The 18,641-nt window shown below is 37.7% G+C and overlaps 3 protein-coding genes across 12 annotated transcripts in view; 1 reads left to right on the top strand and 2 right to left on the bottom strand.

Moving 5' to 3' along the window:
• Nucleotides 1-147: 147 nt before the first annotated feature.
• On the bottom strand, nt 148-2,274 carry LOC108598489 (succinate--CoA ligase [ADP/GDP-forming] subunit alpha, mitochondrial). Its single transcript, XM_017985144.1, has 4 exons — nt 2,123-2,274; nt 1,274-1,722; nt 657-941; nt 148-589 (listed from the first exon to the last, which is right to left on the bottom strand). Exons 1-4 carry the CDS (start codon nt 2,157-2,159, stop codon nt 374-376), a joined length of 987 nt encoding a protein of 328 aa, XP_017840633.1. The 5' UTR covers nt 2,160-2,274; the 3' UTR covers nt 148-373.
• Nucleotides 2,275-2,467: 193 nt separating this feature from the next.
• LOC108600008 (1,5-anhydro-D-fructose reductase) lies at nt 2,468-3,907 on the bottom strand. Its single transcript, XM_017987311.2, has 4 exons — nt 3,668-3,907; nt 3,410-3,590; nt 2,665-3,355; nt 2,468-2,609 (listed from the first exon to the last, which is right to left on the bottom strand). The coding sequence occupies exons 1-4, from the start codon at nt 3,737-3,739 to the stop codon at nt 2,561-2,563; spliced, it is 993 nt and encodes a 330-aa protein (XP_017842800.1). The 5' UTR covers nt 3,740-3,907; the 3' UTR covers nt 2,468-2,560.
• Nucleotides 2,600-18,641, top strand: part of LOC108600006 (collagen alpha-1(XV) chain) — a 54,424-nt gene continuing 38,382 nt past the window's right edge. For 9 of the 10 annotated variants that reach the window (XM_017987306.1, XM_017987305.1, XM_017987303.1 and 6 more), the window contains exons 1-3: nt 5,818-5,886; nt 6,339-6,544; nt 18,321-18,429. In XM_017987306.1, coding sequence (XP_017842795.1) covers nt 18,339-18,429 — 91 coding nt within the window. In that variant the 5' untranslated portion in view covers nt 5,818-5,886; nt 6,339-6,544; nt 18,321-18,338. Of the gene's footprint in view, nt 2,616-5,817; nt 5,887-6,338; nt 6,545-18,320; nt 18,430-18,641 lie in introns of those variants that run through there. The other variant, XM_017987297.1, reaches the window with a different exon arrangement.

Genomic DNA, 18,641 nt, shown 5'->3' with positions numbered 1-18,641 from the left:
ATTAATATGTTGTGTCCTTGAAGCAAGTGCAGTTAACTCAATTATTTTAAATTTAGTGCATGGTGCTTGAGTTATTTAACTGTATTTGGATTGGTGGTTGTTACGGCAGTTGCTTAAGTTATTAACTTTTTATGGAATACACGGCGATTTTAACAATGTAATTTCCTTTTTCACTTACGCGAATTGGACAATAATTTATTTATGATTTCGACATAATTCACTTTCGATTAGTTACTTCATAGACTTTTTGCTTAATTAATTAATAATCTTGTTTGCTTCGCATTTAACTTTCGCTTCCTCAATACCACTCTGAGTCGTACTTGTGGTACCTTCATAGTTCTGTCACTTTCTTGTTCAATTTGTTGGCATTAATCTAAACTAACTCCAGGCGCTTCATCTCCTTGAACAGCTCATGGCCCATCTTGGCAGGACTTCTGGTAACAATAACGCCAGCCTTCTCAAGCGCAGCAATCTTATCGTTGGCACCGCCCTTGCCACCCGAAATAATGGCACCAGCATGACCCATACGACGGCCAGGAGGCGCCGACACGCCAGCAATAAACGAAACCACAGGCTTGGCCTTGATGCCCTGTACAATTTAAAAAAAAAGGTATTGATTAGTGTTAGTTTGACAGCAGCTGCTGGCGTTCACTTACCGTATTGAACTCAGTCAAGTAATCGGCGGCGTTCTCTTCGGCAACACCACCAATCTCACCGATTAGAATAATGCCCTTGGTGTCGGGATCCTTGAGGAACACTTCCAGGCAGTCAATGAAGTCTGTGCCGTTGAACGGATCACCGCCAATGCCAACGCAGAGTGTTTGGCCCAGACCCACCTCGGTGGTCTGATGCACAGCCTCGTAGGTGAGTGTGCCCGAACGCGAGACGACGCCAATCTTGCCACGCTTGTGTATATGGCCGGGCATAATGCCAATTTTGCACTACAGAAAACAATGTAAGGTATTAATATGTATTATAAAATTAGAGCATTATTATAAAACAGCTTGAGGCGTTAACAATTTCAGCAGATAAGCTTAGCTACATGTATATTGAAAAATGCACAAAATACGTGCAAACTGTAGCAACAAGCTAATTTCAACGATAAAGCCATAAAGCGGCGTCATAAAAAAGCAAACAAGTAAACAAACCGAACTGTGGAACGTATACGCGATTGAACTTTGAACCCCTCATACATTCAGCGCTTATCTTGCTGCTGTTGTTGTCTTTACGCATCTGAGCTGATAAGGTTTCTGTTGTTGTTGTTGCTACAAACCTGTTCGGGTGCAATGATGCCGGGGCAGTTAGGTCCAACCAGACGTGACTTGCTCTGGCTTATCAGCGCATGCTTCACCTTCACCATATCATGCTGTGGCACACCCTCGGTGATGCAGACAATCAGGGGTATCTCAGCATCGAGCGCTTCCATGATGGCAGCAGCTGCACCAGGTGGTGGCACATAGATAACCGTTGCATGGGGATCCGTTGCCTTCTTGGCTTCAGCCACAGACGCGAACACAGGCAGACCCAAGTGCTGAGTGCCACCTTTTTTGGGCGAAATGCCGCCAACCAGTTTGGTGCCATACTCCAACGCCTGCTGGCTGTGGAAGGTGCCCTGTTTGCCGGTGAAGCCCTGGCAGATTACGCGCGAATCGCTATTGAGCTTTAGATTTCCACGCGTCTTGTTGTATTGCGAATTGCAGCGCACGCCGGCAACGAAGCCATCTAAAGAGTAAAAAAAACAACATTTGAAAAAGTTACTCGAACCAGTTTTATTTGTTTATTTGCCAAGTGGGTCACATGCGAACCTTGAGCATCGCTGACTACCACCCACACCCCTTACCATTCCCTCTTTTATTCACACTCCCGCTCTCATTCTTCTACTTCTCGCTTACTCACTCTAACCACAGACATTCACACATATGTACATAATTGAAATTGCTTTGCAGCCACGTTGTTTATCATTCATTGACAATTGAAAGTTGGCATTAATTAATAAATCCACTTGTTGCCGCACTGATTTATCCACCTTACAGTTATGTATAACAATTTGTATAGCAAGTTATATAATTTTCACTTTCAATTCTTTTTTGCTTCACGTTTCGCAACAGCAGTTTTCACTTACCGCGTACTTTAAGAAGCGCTCTCATTGAAGCAGCCATTATTTGTCTGTTGCTCTTCTAGCGTTCGCTGTGCAAATTTGCCTGAAATATACGCTTTTGTTTAAAACGCGTTTAATTAATTCAGGCAGACGACTAGGGATGTGTAATTTAGAGCTGAAAGCCAATTGGATAGTAAGCACGTATCATCCACGCTAATATCGAGCAGCATTAGTGTGAACGATATGGATGATACTCGCAACTTTTAAGGCAAAATGGCACATATCATCCACAGCCAAAGTGAAAAACTATGGCGCGTCATTTTGTCGCAAAGTGCTTAAACGTGAATTTATTTTATTAAACAGGTGCAATCAAGTGTATTTTTGTAATTTATTCAAGTGTTTAGTGTTTTGTGTAGCGTGTGCAATATGATTTATAAGAAAATAGGCTGCGATGGCTGCTGCTTAATCAGTAAACTGATTCTTGAACGTAAACTCAGGATGCTTTTCAACGCTGCAAGTAAGTGAAATTAGGATAACTGTATTTTAAGTATATGCTGTCTAATTACCCGCGATAGAATGCAAAATCGCAAATGCGTATATTCTGATCTAAGCCACAAAGCGTTTCCAGCTGCTCAGATGTTAATTCAAAGTCGAAAATATCAAAATTTTCTTTCAACCGCTGCGCGTTTGCGCTTTTAGGTATGGCCGCCATTTTGTTTGACTGAACGATCCAGCGCAGGAGCACCTGCGCAGGCGTTTTGTTATGAATAGCTGCAATCTCTTTGACTTCTGTTATGTCAAATAAATCTGGCAAATCGCGTGGCACGCCTGCTGCAGCATTCATCCTGGCAATGCCCTTTGACCCCAATGGAGAGTATGCAGTAATTGTTATATTTTGCGCCTGGCAAAAGTCAACCAGCTCACGTTGCTGCAGATACACATGATGCTCTATCTGATTTGTAGCTGGCGGTATGCTGCAGCTCTGCAGCAAGCGTTCCAATTGCTCTTGGCTAAAGTTAGAGACGCCAATGGATTTTGCCAAGTCCTTCTCCACTAACTTTTCCATTTCGGCCCAAGTGGCAGCATGATTAGTAGTTGGATCTACTTTTAAAAGACCCGCTGCATCAAATTGAAAATTGCCATCTGCATTAATAAGCACAGTGAATGGCGTATGAATGAGATACATGTCCACATAGTCCAGCTGCAGATCCGCCAAGGATTTGGTTAGCATGGGCAACACTTCGTGTGGGCGATTGGCTATGGGTGCGGGAATATTAACAAGCGTTTGTTATAAATTACAACATGTATTACCTATAGGCGGTAACTTGGTAACAATGTACAAGTCCTCACGCTGAACTTTGCCCGCATCCAGCCAGCGCTTTAAAACATTTCCGATAGCCTGCTCATTGCCATAAACAGGAGCTGTGTCAATATGACGATAGCCCAACTCCAGGGCTAAATCTACAGCTAACTCAATCTCCTCATCGCTAGCCTTGTATAAAAGAAAGAAGAGCAATGTCATGTTCATGTACTTGCCAGCGCCGTCATCGCTTTTAATAATATAATTACCTGCCAGGTGCCAAGGCCAAGAACAGGCATTTGCTCCCCATTGTTAAGCGTTAAGAACGGTGTACAAGCCATAAATAATTTAAAATAGCTTTGTAACTAATAATTTTACTGTCAGTTCCTTGAGAAAACACAACCGCGCTGCTCGAGCTCGCTTAACCAACTGTCAACAATTCAAAGCAGCTGCGTGTCCTTTTCAACATATGTGGTCTACGTAACAAATTAATTATTATAACTACTACTTAATTGCTGGAGAGTGTGAGCAGAGTTCTCAAGGAAAGCATATTTTTTAAATAGAAATTTGAATAATTTATTTCAAACGAAACGCTTTTGCGTTTTAACTTGCTCACTGTTCTCAGTATTGTATATAAATACTCCATAGATGGCGCTAATATAAAATCCCAACTTCGTGACTGCTGGCATACATTTGCAAGTCTGGCAACTCCAACAACTTTTAGCGGCAATTTGAATTAGCATAAAGATCACATTTGGTTTATCACAGCGCTTGGCGTTAGGCTGATAATAATCTGAGTAAAACGGCAAATCGCAATAAAGTTAAACTGGTTTAAGCATTAAAAATAAAAAACAAACGAAACTAGGTAATAATAAAAATAAAACGCTGGGGTTATAATAATTAAGAGCTGGTTTAGCTCACGATTTGCGACTAATGAAGACGGTCTAACATGATATGTCCGTAATTAGGAGCATATAAATGCTTAATTTTAGCTGCTCAAGCAAATTCAATTGCAGACACACGTTAACTAATTGAAAATGCAAACGTTTGTAGTTTTCATTGTCAAGCTGTGGTATTTGTTTATGCAAAATAGGCATTTTGAAACTTGTTTGTTTTAAATTTATGAGTTGAAGTCAAGGCACCGACAGCAGTCGAATGCTTTATTTAAAGCAACAGGTGCACTTTAACCTGGCTGGAAAGGTAAACTAAGCTTTTGCTACAGCCAATAGCATCATTGGCAAACGGAGCGTGTGAAAAATGCAGCAATAAAATAAACCAATGCACAACAGAAACAGAGAAGGAGGAAGGGGTAGAGGCAATTGCCCATTAAACAGATTACACGGGGGCTTATACAGTGGCGCTAAAAGCCGTTTAAGCCCGACGACAGCAACGACGATAACAACAATTGCAATTGAGAATGAAATTGTGTGTGAGCGCGAGAGAGGGGAAGCGACTGCAATAGCAAAGTAACACAGACAAACAGATGAATGCGCTGGCATGTGCCAACAGTAAGCACCCAAAAGAGAGTGGGAGGGAGAGTGAGGAGTGGTCAACATGCGTGCCGATGCGATGATGCTGTTGCTGCTGCTGCTGCTGCTTCAATAAACAAGGCACAGTGGGACGGACAGCGAGACAGACAAACAAACAAACCGCAGCCGGCACACGAGAGCGCGAGCTCAAAGAAAACAAACGACAGCAAACAACAAAATGCAATGCGTTGATAAAACGTGCGCGCTTTAAAACAAAAAGTTTTGCATGCGAGAAAGAGAGTGGGAAGAGAGAGCGAACTACATGTGTCGCGCTGATAACGCTGCTAAGGATGCAGCTGACAACATAACGTCGACGTCGCAGCTAGCGTCAGCAGCGAACGCGCTTGCCGGCTTACGTGCCTAAATTTCACTCTCACACTCACACTCTCGCTCTCGCTCTTGCTGCTTGGTGCGCGCTGCCGGCTTTAGCAGCAACTTGTATGAATGCTTTGAGCACCCGGCAGCGTTTTATTTGGTTTGTAATTATTTATAGAATTTTAAATTAATAGCAGTTAGTTAGTTTTTAGATTTGAGCTGCTTTACTTTATTACTACACATTAATAATTGAAGCATATGTGGAACTCACTAGGAGAAAATCCTTTTGCTAAAAAGCTTTTAATAAGCAATTAAAACTAGCTGGCCCTTTATGCTTGGTTATCTTTAACGGAAATTACTAGCACACAAAATATTTAAAATATTCATATACGCCTATATATTATTTATTTGCTATCAAAAATGCAACCGCAATTGGTCTTCCAAACTAACTTCGCACACACACACATATATATACACAAAACAAATTCGTCAGAGCAAGAGCGCCAAAGAAAGGCGCTAGCGGCGGCGGCAGCGCAGTCAGCTTTAGTCGCCAACGCCAACGTTTTTGCTTTCAGTCTGACTTGTGACGTTCAGCTGTACAGTTCGTGGGCGGCGGCGGCATACGCGAATTTTCTCAAACAGGCGTGCGTTTCAAATTCTCGTAATATAAAATTAATAATGTGTTGTATATTTAATGCATATGCTGCAGTTGCTTAACATAAATAAGTGTTAAACTAAGCAAAGCACTTGCTAAGAATAATAACTGTGTATGCGTGTGTGTGTGTGATAAGTGCATGCGTATGTGTGTGCATTGCCGGCTGTTGTTGATTATATGAAAATTGTGCGTTTCGCTTTTGTGCGCTACTTCACTTTTTGCATTTTGAGTGCGCATCTCGTTGCGTTTTATATTTTTATTTAGCTTTTTGCTTTGTGCTATTGTGTAAAGAGCTCTTTGTCTCAATCAAGCGCCAATAAAATGCATAATTTACATAGTTGTCATGACCGTCAATAATAAAATCAAGGCCAATGTTAAAGCAACCACATAGTTTATAATCTCAGCCGTTTAGTGTATTTAACCAACATATATGTATTACAGTGCATTTCTGTAACGAGTGCTAACCCAACTCAGTTAACGTCAAGCGTTAAAGCCGCATCCGCATCCGTGTCTAGCGAGCTGCCGGAATACGGAAACTGCTGACCAAAAAGCAAAGAATTGCTATGCTGCATTAGCCCAACCACTGGGCCCCCCAAAAGTCTTTTGCTTAAAGACACAACAAACGTTTTTGTCAATTAAAGCCTGAGGTAAGCAATTCGATGATGCTGATCTTGACTATTTATAAATATTACCTTTTGGCTCGCTCAATTTCAAAAGGGTACTTGAAGTCTGGCAGTGAATGCCAAAAGAGATTTCAAGTTCAATAGTGCTTTTAATAATGTACATTCAATTTAAATTTTGTATTGACCAAGATGATAATTGTTATTTACACAGCTAATACAGCAAGCTAATTACACTGGGCAACAAAGTTTTAATAGCGTATATTAAGTATACGCTGCGTAAATTCAAAACTTGTGCTGCAGTGTTATATATATAGTATATAAGCTGTCGCTTCTTTTATCAATTCATTCATTCATTCATGCGCTAGTCTAAGCAAATACTATAAAAAAGTTTGAACGGAACTACGATATATAAGCATATATTATGTAAATTAGCAGTTATCATTATTAAGTGCACAAACGCAAAAGGTTAACGACTTTATAAATACACTACTTATACATAAAGAACATCAATCTCAATTGTAAAGAATATTTGCGTGCTTTTCGCAGAATGAAATGACATTTCATAAATCATTTTGAGGCAAGCCTTATGCGCAAAATGCATTATAAACATTTTTTATACAAATTTTGCATACATATTCGTCTGTCACTGAAATCTAATGCGCTGAATCACACATTGATGACGTCTACATTATTTTTATAAATTTTACATACTCTCGAGCACTTTTCAAGTTTACATTGTGGCAAGTTTTATTGATTTATCGCTGTTAATAAAGTGCACTGCACATAAACTAAACATTTTACAATTATTAACTGTCAGCCAAACACACGAGAGCTGAATGTTGTAATGTTCTAGTTTTGTTATTAATTTGCAATCAATTTTAATTAAATTTCAAATTCGACACGCACTTAGCATCAAAATCAATTTTTGAAATGTATATGTATGAGTATAATTTTACATTTTATTATTGCATTCACTTATTTTTAGTAATTGCTCTAGACATACATTTTGCAATGAACAGCAAATTTGTAAACAATTCTTTTTTATTGCTGAATAATTGCTTTTTAAAAATATACATGAAAATAATGATTCAAATATATAGAAAATTGCATATGGTGAGTGTATGCAAAGTATTTATAATTATTTAAAAATAATTGTTGAGTACTGCGGTTAGAATTTTGTTCGAATTCAATTTGCTGCAGTGTTGGCTACGCTCTTAACTCTCTTTAAGTGAGTTATGCACAAATTATCAACAAACATATTTACATTAAGCCAACATAAGCCCCACCTGTATTGTAATAAACAATTGTTGTTGTTGTTTTTACTGGAAATACAAACTATCTCTCCCTATGCGGGTCTCTATGTTTGCTCATCTTAATTAAAAGGGAATCTAGTTGTTGCTGCAGTCTCGTGTAACTATTTATGTGTTATATTTGCAGTTGTTGTTGTTGTTGTTCACTGTGACATATACAAATGAACATATTAAGCCTTTGTAGTTGTGCGTTTGTTGTTGTTTTTAGCAGCAGCAGAACAGGCATGTACTTTGATGTAGTAAAAGGCGCACATATATTAAAAAAAAAAAAATAAATTTGGTTGCGGAAACGAAACCAGAGCAAAAACATATATATATGACTAAACAAATGATAACACAAATTAATCAAAAGTTGCAAAAAATAGAAATTAATGTTTTGAAAAATTATGCACACAGACCTAGTGAATGAGTCAATTAGAATTACGTTGAAATTGTATGCAAAGTTCTAATTGCAAATGTTGCGCCTTCAATGACACTTGGCTAAATGGCTATGACACGCCTAGTTAGACAGAGGGAAGGGGAAGCAACAGCTGCTGATGCTGCTGCTGCTGCTGCTGACTCAGCCAAAAAGTTGCTGATGACAAGCATTAATTGTTGCTGCAGTTTAGCAACAAAATAGGTCAACAAATGACTTAAGTATTTGCGTGGACAGTTGCGCTATCAACTTGTTGCATATTGATTATCGCATTAGAAAACGCAAGTGAGTGCCCACTGTAAAATGTCAGAAATTATGTCTTTTGGCCATAACATAACATAACATGTTTTAATGAATGAATCAACACAAGCAGACGGCAGTCAAAATGCAGTGGGGGCTCAATTAAGCGCTGAGTTTGCAGCTTTGGCGCCCCCCTCTTATAAAATTCCCACGACGCTTCTGGTGTAAAATATGCGCGTAAGCAAAACAGAAAGAGAGCAAACACGTTAGTAAGCACTGCAGTGCTTCTCAAACTGTTTACCTACTCACTTGCATATTTGCATTTATTATGCGCATAATTGTGTAAGCTTAAGCTTAAGCATTAGCTGCTGTGTTTTTTGGACTTAAAGCATTACTAAATTATGCATATTCCAAAAAACACTTTCCCACAGTCTCAAACTCAATATAATCTACATACAGTAAGTATAAAAAGTATTGGTATCATTTTTTTCGTCTTTATTGTCAACATCTTTTAATCTAATTTATTAACTAACAAAAGCAGTAAACAATTTATTGATATAAAGCCGCTCAAATCTTTTTGTTAAGTTTGCTTTTAACAGTTTTACGTTATTATTATTAAATTTTATGTATACAGCTCCCACACGAATCTAAACATGCGTCCATATCTTTTTTGACTCACTGTATTTATTTCTTTAAAGCCCGCAACCTTGACTGGCAATTCTCTTGAAAAAAAAAGTGGCTACAACATTAAATGCAATTTTTGGTTTATTATTGCTGTTGCACTTTGCTTCCTTTTTACTTTGTTCTCCTCTTTTTGTTGCTTTGTTTCGTTAGTAACACAATGGGCATTATCTTTGGGATATTCGTGTGTTTACGAGCGTTGCAGCTTATAAATTATAAGCAAAGAGCATTAAACAAAAGAGCTTCAATATGTTTAATGCTTTTGTTTATTATTGCAAATGACGTATTTTATATATTTATGCAGCTTAATCATGCAGCCAATCAATGTACGCGCTATAGTCCATTTACCTTTTAATTGCGCATTGTACGTTTAATTATAACAATTTTAAAAATACGTGCCAAACGTTTAGCGCCTTTGAAGTGAGCAGCTTGGCGCCTCTAAACAGCCACGCCCACTGTACGTAATTACAATTGCAGTCGCTAGACGCAAGCGCAACGCGTTGCATTTAGACTACACTGAGCGAAAATTGCATGCTGCATATAATTTTATAATTAAAGTTGGCTTATAAAATTGCGCTACTTGTTTGTGTATTTTATAATTAAAGTTGCTTGTAATTGAGCAACTTATTAGCGTTTATTTCTGTCAGTGTATAATCAAAGCTACAGCGCCTAATAGTTTTTGTCTTTAGGCTTTGGTTTTATCTGTCGAAAAAACGACAATTAGCCAAATGAGTTGGCAAACGTTGTCGATGTCAAGCGGCGCTCTTAACTCCCAATCCCATTCACACCCCCTCACACTCGCTCCCACTCTCGCAGCTGTTGTTCGTTGGTGTTAAAACTTAATTAATTGGCATGCATTGTGTGTTGGCTGGCGCCGCTTGATTTGGCTCATTGCCCGCACGGCTTGGCAGCCCCAGATTGACAATCGATAAGCGCCATTAGCTCTGGCGTATTGATAAAGTTGTGCAAACGCCGCCACTGCATACAAATTGAGACTGCACACACACACACACACACAATCTATTATGCATATGTGTAAATTTAGTCATTTTGTGTAAATTGTCATAAATCTTGCATGGGTTGTTCATGTTGCAAGTTGCAACAAGTCCCGCTGCTGCTGCTGTCAGTTAGCAAAAAAATATGCGAGCGATTGTGGTTGTCCTCCAACGGTTTTCGGGCTAATAACTATTCTATGCTAGTTATGCAAACTCATTTACTGCACATCAATTTGACGTAATGTGAAACAGTTTATTTATATATTGCAGCAAAACTTGTTTTCAGTAGCGCAGGGTCTAACCATAGAGAGATATTTATGTTGTCAGCAAGTCATTCCAAATTGCGGCAATGACATGACAGTTCAGATTGTTATATCCCCCAGACTACAGCTCAGTGTGTTCAGTTAGATGTCATAGTAATTAAAATAAATGCAGTCGCTGTTTATATAATAAATAAAGTTAATGATAACAAAACGTTTTATACACTTTAAAAAATGTAGCGGGGTATTTTGGTGTGTAATCGAAATCAAAACAAAACAAAACGTTTTAAAAAGTTTCTGAATCTTTCACAGATACTCTTTCTCTATCCTTCTCTCTCTCTCTCTCTATACCTCTCTCGCTCTCTATCCCTCTCTCTCTATACCTCTCTCGCTCTTTATCCCTCTCTCTCTATACCTCTCTCGCTCTCTATCCCTCTCTCTATCTCTATTTCTATCCCTCTCTCTCTATATATATATATATATATATATATCCCTCTCTTTCTCTCTCTCGCTCTCTATCTCTCTCACTTTCTTATCTGCGTTTTTGTTCATTATGCATAATAACAATTTGAATAAGTGACACTTTGAGCATTGCCCAACCTAAACTTTAAATATAATTCAGCAAAATATAAAAAAATTATTTAAATTCTCTATACAATTTTTAAAATTTTCTTCAACTTTGTAGGTCTATAAAATTGAAATAAATTTCTTATCACATTTTTCTATCAACAAAGTGTATATTGTAGCTTAACTACTGCATTTATTATTGCAAGCTAAATATTAATTTGCATAATATCAACGCTATCGCATGTTTTGAGCTAAAATCTAAAATTGTGACATAATTATCTGAAATTTATGCTATCAAGTGTGGTAGCAAATTGGGCCTAATAAGACAGCATTAATAATAGGCTTTTGTTATTGCGGCGCGATCAACAAAATATATATTTTAACAAAAAAAAAAATTCAACACAAAAGTGAAGAGCGTAAAATCGTGTGTGGTGGCCTGTCATAAATTTTTATTTTATGCCATGCACGCAGCGCTTACATAATAATTATTTATGTCTGTCTGTTTATATAGTACTATAGTCTCGGTCTAGAGTTTGGCCAGCGGCGCTTGAGTGCCAGATGTCAGTGTTGTGCTTATCACATAAATTACAAGTGCTGAAAATGCTGATGACTTAAAGAGTAAATGTAAATAAATAAAATAATCTATGAGCGCAGAATTTCAATTATTTTTTATTGTAATCTTATATTTAAAAACAACAAATGCTAATAGGCTGTGACTTTGCGTCGGCTGACAATGATCTAAATACCAAGTACAGCACAGCACAGACTTTTCTATATATATGTATATAACTTTATTTTATTGTCGGCACACGTCATTAGCGCAGACACGTCATTTGTTGTTATTTGCTGTAGCTGCAGGCGCTGCTTGTGTGTGTGTGGATGCTACAATTTCAATTAAGGCAAGTAGTCTAGTCCTTGCCACTTGACTTGTCCTGTATGTGACTTATCGACGAGCCAGCGTGTAATAACTTCCGTTTTTCCTAAGCACACTCCGTTCTAATGGCAATTTTGTGTGGCAGTCAAGTGGCAAGTGGCATGTAGCATGCGGTGCTTGACCTTTTGTAGCAACAGCAGCGCCTACTTAGTCAGGTAGAGAGCTTGAGCCTTATATATATTTGTCTGCATTAACTTCCGCACAGGCAATAACTAATAGAATCTTTCATCAGGCGACTGATTGCCAATCAGAGCTGCAGTCAAATTATTTACCCTAGAGCCAAAGATAAGCAACGGGCATGCCCCGTTTAGAAGGCACAAGTGTGTGCATAAAATGTGGCAAAATAATATTTTGATAGATTTGGAAATGTGTGCCATATTTGCATTAAAATTAGCTTTAGTTTTCTGCAATATTTTGAGGATTTTCCTATCTTTAAATATTTTACATTATTGCTGCAAAATTTCTAAGAATGTTTGTAAGCTTATAGAGAAAACCTGACGACTGCTCCACAAATAGTTTAATATTCATTTTGAAGCCCGTATGAGCAATTTGCGATTAAGTATACGCCTAGTTGTGAGTTGCAAACAATTAGTCGTCTGCTATTTAAAGAGCCACTTTCTGAGCTCTTGCTGCAAAAAATAAATATAATTTAATTTTTGTTTTCAATTTCTTTTAGTTTGTTTCACTTTTAACTTAAACGCACCGCAATTAGTCGTCTGCTATTTACAGACTGCTAAACGTTGACTTTCATTACTCAACTTTATATTTGGCATCTTATAGATTCACATGCTTATATATTTGTTGTTGGAATTATAATGAACTTTTGCTCCAGTTGAAAGCGAAATTTGCTGGCCAGCTGCCAGCTTAAGATACATTTGTATATATGCATGCTATATATTCCAGTCTGTAGGGAATTGTCGAGCGTGCATAACCTTGAATAAGTTGCCCAAAGGTAAAAGCAAAATGTAAGAGTTGCCTGCAAATCATGTACGAAACAACAGCCAAACTCTGCCTTTTAGAAAGAGAGAAAGAGAGAGAGAGTGAGAGTGAGTGAGCTGGCTATAAATAAATAGCAGTCAGCTTATAATGACAGCAATAAAGTAGATGATGATGTCTTGGGCACACCCCATTCATCAATATGCGCTGCAATGACTTGCAGCCCAACCGAGCTACAGTTTCTCTCTCTCTTAATGCTTGTTGAAAGTGTTTTATTTTGTTGTTGCGACAACATGTTGCACATGGCTGCTGGACGACGCCCACAGCAACTATAAGTGCAATATGAGTAGCACTTGATGCTTCAAAGATTATTTTTGCTCGAGCATTCCCTTTGCTCAAATACACAGACAGCTGTTTGCAGCAAAGGGCGCAAGCAGCAGCAGCAGCAGCAGCAGCAAATGTGCAACAGTGTGTGGCAAGCAGCTGCTGTGCTTTGTGGCTAATTACCAAAAACAACACACAGACTGCCAGGCCACAAACCAAAGCCAATCGGCTACGTTAGTGTCTGCCCCAACTGCTGGCTGGCCAAACAACTTTGCCAATTGTTCCATTTTTGGTTGGACGTATTTATAACTCGATACTGTTGTTGTTGTCTTTATGTCATTGTCTATGCGTTGTATTTTATTGTTGTTGCTGTTGCTGTTCCTGTTGTTGATTTTCATTATACAAACTGACGTCTTATTTAGCTTGCTGTGTTTAGAGAGAGAGAGAAAGAGAGAGCGCGGCACGTTGAGCAAATTAACCTAGTTACATAAATGAGCGCCAGACGGAAATCTATAGGACGCCCTAAAAGTTCTTTAGACATTCGTGCATTATTTTAAAACTTTATTTATTAATATTAGCATGTGATTGCACTAGTTTGTAAACAGTTTGCAGCAACAATTTAGTTGCAATTTGTAGCAATTATTAAAAGAAGTGAGTGAATGGTGTTAGCTGCTAACTATATATAACTTTTGCTTAATAATGAATGTATTAATATAAACAAAAGCAAGTTTAGTATAGCTAAAGCTTAGACTTAATACGTAGCAACAATTGAAAGCAGTGCCATTAACATTAAAACAAGTTAAGTAAATAAATTGAACAATTGTAGTCAAGTTAACATAAGCAACATCAACAGGAGCTGCTGCTGCTTCAAATTAAGAATCAATTGGAATTGTCAGCTGGCAACATTTATATTTGTATTTGTTGATCTCTCAGCTCTCTTGCTCAGCGTTAGTTGCTAGGGCCGCTATTACTTTTATATAATAAATAATTATTTAATATATTTATATTTGTTTAAAGGCAAGTTTAGTATAGTTAAAACTAGATATACATTTCTAGAAACCATTTAAAGGAGTAAAATAAGGTAAAAGAAGTTTGTAGTAAAGATTTGTAGTTAAAGATTAAATCTATAAGAACTCATAGTTCAGTTAGCATATGTTACACCCATTAGAGCTGCTGCTTGAAATAAAGAATCCATTGGAATTGTCAGCTGGCAACATTTATAGCATTTGTTGATCTCTCTCAGCTTTAGTTTACTTTATATTTATTATAATCTTACTTAAGGGCTAAGCCTTGGATCTACATCAAAGCTCTGATGATATCAGGTTACAGTTTTAGCATTAATCGTGATTTACTTTAGCACACACACACAGTCACACACACACGCATTTGTATGTATGAACTGTAGCATGCAACAGTTGGGGGGAAGCTGCTGCCACAGCCGCCCGGTTAATGCTCCGTGTGGCAACTTGTTTTTGTTTGCTGCACTCCTTTTCGCTTAAGTCGTCTAAAGGCCCCGCTTTTATTTATGCAAATCCGTTTGCACAAATATTTTCTACCTTGACTCTCGCAGTCGAAGGCACTTAAATTGTTAAGCAAAGCCAAGTGTCAAACCTGTTGATGTGTGTGTTTGTCTGTGTGTGTGTTTGGCCATAAAAACAAATGCGAAAACAAATAAAGTCAAATTTGGCATGCAAATCCTTTAAATCAAACAAGAAGCAAAAGCAAGCAAACAAAAAACGAAAAGAACAAATTTGCCAACGCCTGCCTGCCTGCCTGGCCAGAAGGCGCCAATAAACGTTGAAAAACGCGTTGAGCTGAATGACAGCGCAGTTTTCTTGCCAGCCCCCAGTCTGCCACACGCTGCAACAACAGCTGCTGCTGTGGCAAGTACAAGCAACAAATTGAAAAACATAAAATCAACAAAAGCTAATAGTTCGTTCTTTGGGGTTCTCGCCTCTCTGCATGTTTTGCCATAAGGGTAAGGCCCTCCGACTGTTGCTTTGACATACTGGCATACATTTGCCCCACAACTCACACACACACACACGAATTTTGAGCCGCTTTACTATTGAAAATAAATTTTTATTCGATTTTCTTTGCACGCGCGTCTTAACCCGCGCCGACGCCTATTTGCTTATGCTTGAGCTTTTTTGGGTCTTCCTCTGCGCTTTGCTTTTGCAGTCGTGCAGCGCTAACTCTAACGACTTTTTGAATGCGTTGTGGAAGTGCGTATGCTTATTTTACGCTGCTTAGTTTCAGTTCCATACACTTTGACATGCCCAAAAAGATTTGGGGGGCAGCTCAAAGCAGCAGAACGCATAAAGTGCTTATAGAGCTGATCAAAGTATTTGGCTTGATTGTAACTATGCGAGCGTATAACAAAGTTGAGCACATCTATTTGTTGCTGCTAAGTTTTTGGCATACACTTTGACATTTCCAGAAATTGTTAGGGTAATCTTAATGAAGAAGTTATTAAGTGTCAGTAGAATAAAGTATAAACTTGAGTAGCTAGACATTGAATCTACATTAATTTCTGACTGGGCAAAGCGTATATATAAGTTGAGTGTATCGAGTTTTATACTAACGCTGTTTCAAATCCGTTAAAATAACTTTTGAGGGCATCTCAACGAAGAGGAACTCATAATGTGCCTAAGTAAAAATTTGATTAACTACAGAAATCAAATAAATCAATACGAACTTCTAACTGGGCAAAGCGTATATAGACGTTGAGCATATTTATTTTTAACCTTACGCTTATTTTGGTTCAAATTTGTTCTACTAAATCCAAATTTGAGCGCATCTCAAAGAAGATGAATTCATACAGTGCCAAATCATAAACTTGATTAGCTAGACATTGAATCAGCACGAGCTTCTAACTGGGCAAAACGTATATAAAAGTTAAGTATATCTACTTTTATACTCACGCTTATTTTGTTTTAATTTGTACCAATAACTTTTGAAGGCATCTCAAAGAAAAGGAATTCATCAAGTGTTAAAGCATAAACTTGATTAACTAGACATTAAATCAACACAATATAAAAAAGTTGAGCATATTTATTTTTAGCCTCACGCTTGTTTTCATGCAAATTTGTTGCGATTTACTCACCACACTACTCAAAGTAGAAGAATACATAAAGACATATATCAAAGCAAAGCGTATAACAAAGTTGAGTACCAGCTATTTATTGCTGCTTAGTTTTTTATATACACTTTGCCATTTTTGAATATTGCTTGAGGGCTTCTTAAAGAAAAAGAATTTATAAAGTGTCACAGTCTAAACTTAATAAGCAAAGCATTAAACACAAAGCGTATATCAAAGTTGAGTACCCAGCTATTTGTTGCTGCTTAGTTTGCTTTCATACACTGCCATTTCCAAAAATTGCTTGAGTTGATCTTAAAGAAAAAGAATTTATAGTGTCAAAGTCTAAACTTACATTAAACACAAAAGCGTATAACAAAGTTGAGCATACACACATTTGTTAGCACACACACACTCAACCAAACGCATAAGCATATTAAACAATTTTGATTTGCTTGACCAGCAGCTGCTTCTGATTTCCATAAAATAATCTACAAAAATTTGTTGCTATGAGCAACATTATTGCACATATGAGTCATAAAATGTTTAAACTGAACTCTTTCCCTTGAGTAAACTTTAAGTTTTAAAATTGATTCCATTGAAAAGCGTTGACGCATATAGAACTCACTATAATTATGACTTATGCTGTAGTAGCTCAGGCGCTGGCTCAGGCGGTAACCAAATGCTGTTGGGCTGTTAGACTTGAACCCTATTAATCGGCATTACGTGCGCTACATGTCAAGCAGATTCAGTGTGGAACGCGTTGACAACACCCAAGCTGGCAATTTTCGTATGTGCTCTGGACATGGACACATTGCAGCCGGAGGCGAGGCGCTGTCAGTTTGTATTGTGTACAGCATACATGTTGCCTTATTAGATAGATAGATGTTGCAAGTAGGCTGCGTATAAACGCCAATAAATTGCCACTTTGCAAAAATACAACAAATTTGCAAAAGCTTCGAAAGTGGCAGCAGCTCATAGACTTAAAATATATAAAAGTCTATATGTTTTTATAAGCTAATAAAAATGTAGCTGGCGCGGCTTTCTCGCATTTGTTATGACAGCCTTAATAAAAAAACATTTGTTACTCAACTTTATGCTGTCATTCAATTAGAGCAACTATTGTCACTCAATTTTTAGAGAAATGCCAGCATCAAAATATTATTAACAAATGTCAAATGTGTTTGTTAATTAATAGAATAAAACACTTTTACTGCTCGCTCTCTCTCTTTATTAATGATACGCACAGTTGCACGTCATTTGCATAAACAAGTAAACGAGTGTGAAAGTCTTTACTAGTTCGCTGTCTCTCTCTTTCTTTGTTTGTTATGTTCTTGTCATGTGCGTAACCAAAATGCTATGCTTGATAAATATTAATTATGTAACTCTGTCCCTCTCTTTGTTTCACTGTTCATTGACAATTTGAGGTCAGTGTGCATTGCTGCCAGAGGGAGTGTCTCATTAATTGTCCAAGATTATGCACAGCTGTTGAGCTAAAGGGTCCGAGCGATTCGAATTTTCAATTTGAATTTAAATTTTGTAGTAGTTTGCCTGTCGTCTGCTCATTCTATATAATTAAGCGCCCAGCCCTGTTTTGTAATGATTTATTGTTGCACACACATTATTAGTTTATGATGATGACAAATTTTTCAACAATTGCTTGAACTTTGACTTTCAAAACTGCGCTGCGCTGGGTGTGTTAGCCCAGGCTGAGCTTAAGCCTTTGTCTTTGTTTCTTTGCTGTAAGCCAATGCCAAATTGTTTGGCTTCAAGCAAAAGGGCTACTGCGGTGCTAGTGGGCGCCACAATTAGCAATTGGCCCAGCTGTACCACTCCTTGTGGTAGCTCGTATTACCAATTATTGTGGCTAACTCATTGTTGTTGTTTTGTCTGTGTGTCTGCGGTTGGTTTAATATGCCGCACAGGTGCAAAGAGTCAGAGTCAGACTCAGTCATGTGTTAAATATTCAAGTGCCACACACTTGAGACTGTAGCAACATTCTAAACTCAAGAATAACACCACAATATTTGTAATTATTTATAATCTTTTCTCTTTGCAGCGCTTTTAATTTATCAACATGCGCAGCCTACAGCTGACTCTTTGCCTTGGCATATTGTGCCTCACTACAGTCTTGGGCTCCATAAAATTGACAGGTCAAGGCTTCAAAGGTAAATAAATATATTTTATCAATAATTACAGCGTAAATAATTGATAGCGCCAGCTCAGTTGCTTTTGACAATAAAAATAAAACAAGATATGTGCATTAAATTTATCTTAAACCAGTTGATGCAAATTATTTTATTTTGAAAGTATTTTTTGACATTCATTAAAGAAACATTTGCTAATTTTGCCTAATAACCGTAATAAAATAAACTAGTTC

Source organism: Drosophila busckii, chromosome 3L (assembly GCF_011750605.1).
Source record: "Drosophila busckii strain San Diego stock center, stock number 13000-0081.31 chromosome 3L, ASM1175060v1, whole genome shotgun sequence".
NCBI lineage: Eukaryota > Metazoa > Arthropoda > Insecta > Diptera > Drosophilidae > Drosophila > Drosophila busckii.
Note: the sequence above shows the minus strand (reverse complement) of the source record. Positions and strands in the feature narration are given on the sequence as shown.

What these genes read in the sequence shown, in the direction of transcription:
- LOC108598489 (XM_017985144.1), bottom strand. Translation starts at nt 2,159, where the DNA reads ATGGCTGCTTCAATGAGAGCGCTTCTTAAAGTACGCG. An exon ending in GCATCATTGCACCCGAACAG is followed by an intron (nt 942 to 1,273) that starts GTTTGTAGCAAC and finishes TGTTTTCTGTAG; the next exon opens with TGCAAAATTGGCATTATGCC. An exon ending in ACTTGACTGAGTTCAATACG is followed by an intron (nt 590 to 656) that starts GTAAGTGAACGC and finishes TAAATTGTACAG; the next exon opens with GGCATCAAGGCCAAGCCTGT.
- LOC108600008 (XM_017987311.2), bottom strand. Translation starts at nt 3,739, where the DNA reads ATGGCTTGTACACCGTTCTTAACGCTTAACAATGGGGAGCAAATGCCT. An exon ending in TTGGCCTTGGCACCTGGCAG is followed by an intron (nt 3,591 to 3,667) that starts GTAATTATATTA and finishes CTTTTATACAAG; the next exon opens with GCTAGCGATGAGGAGATTGA. An exon ending in GATTTTGCATTCTATCGCGG is followed by an intron (nt 2,610 to 2,664) that starts GTAATTAGACAG and finishes ACTTACTTGCAG; the next exon opens with CGTTGAAAAGCATCCTGAGT.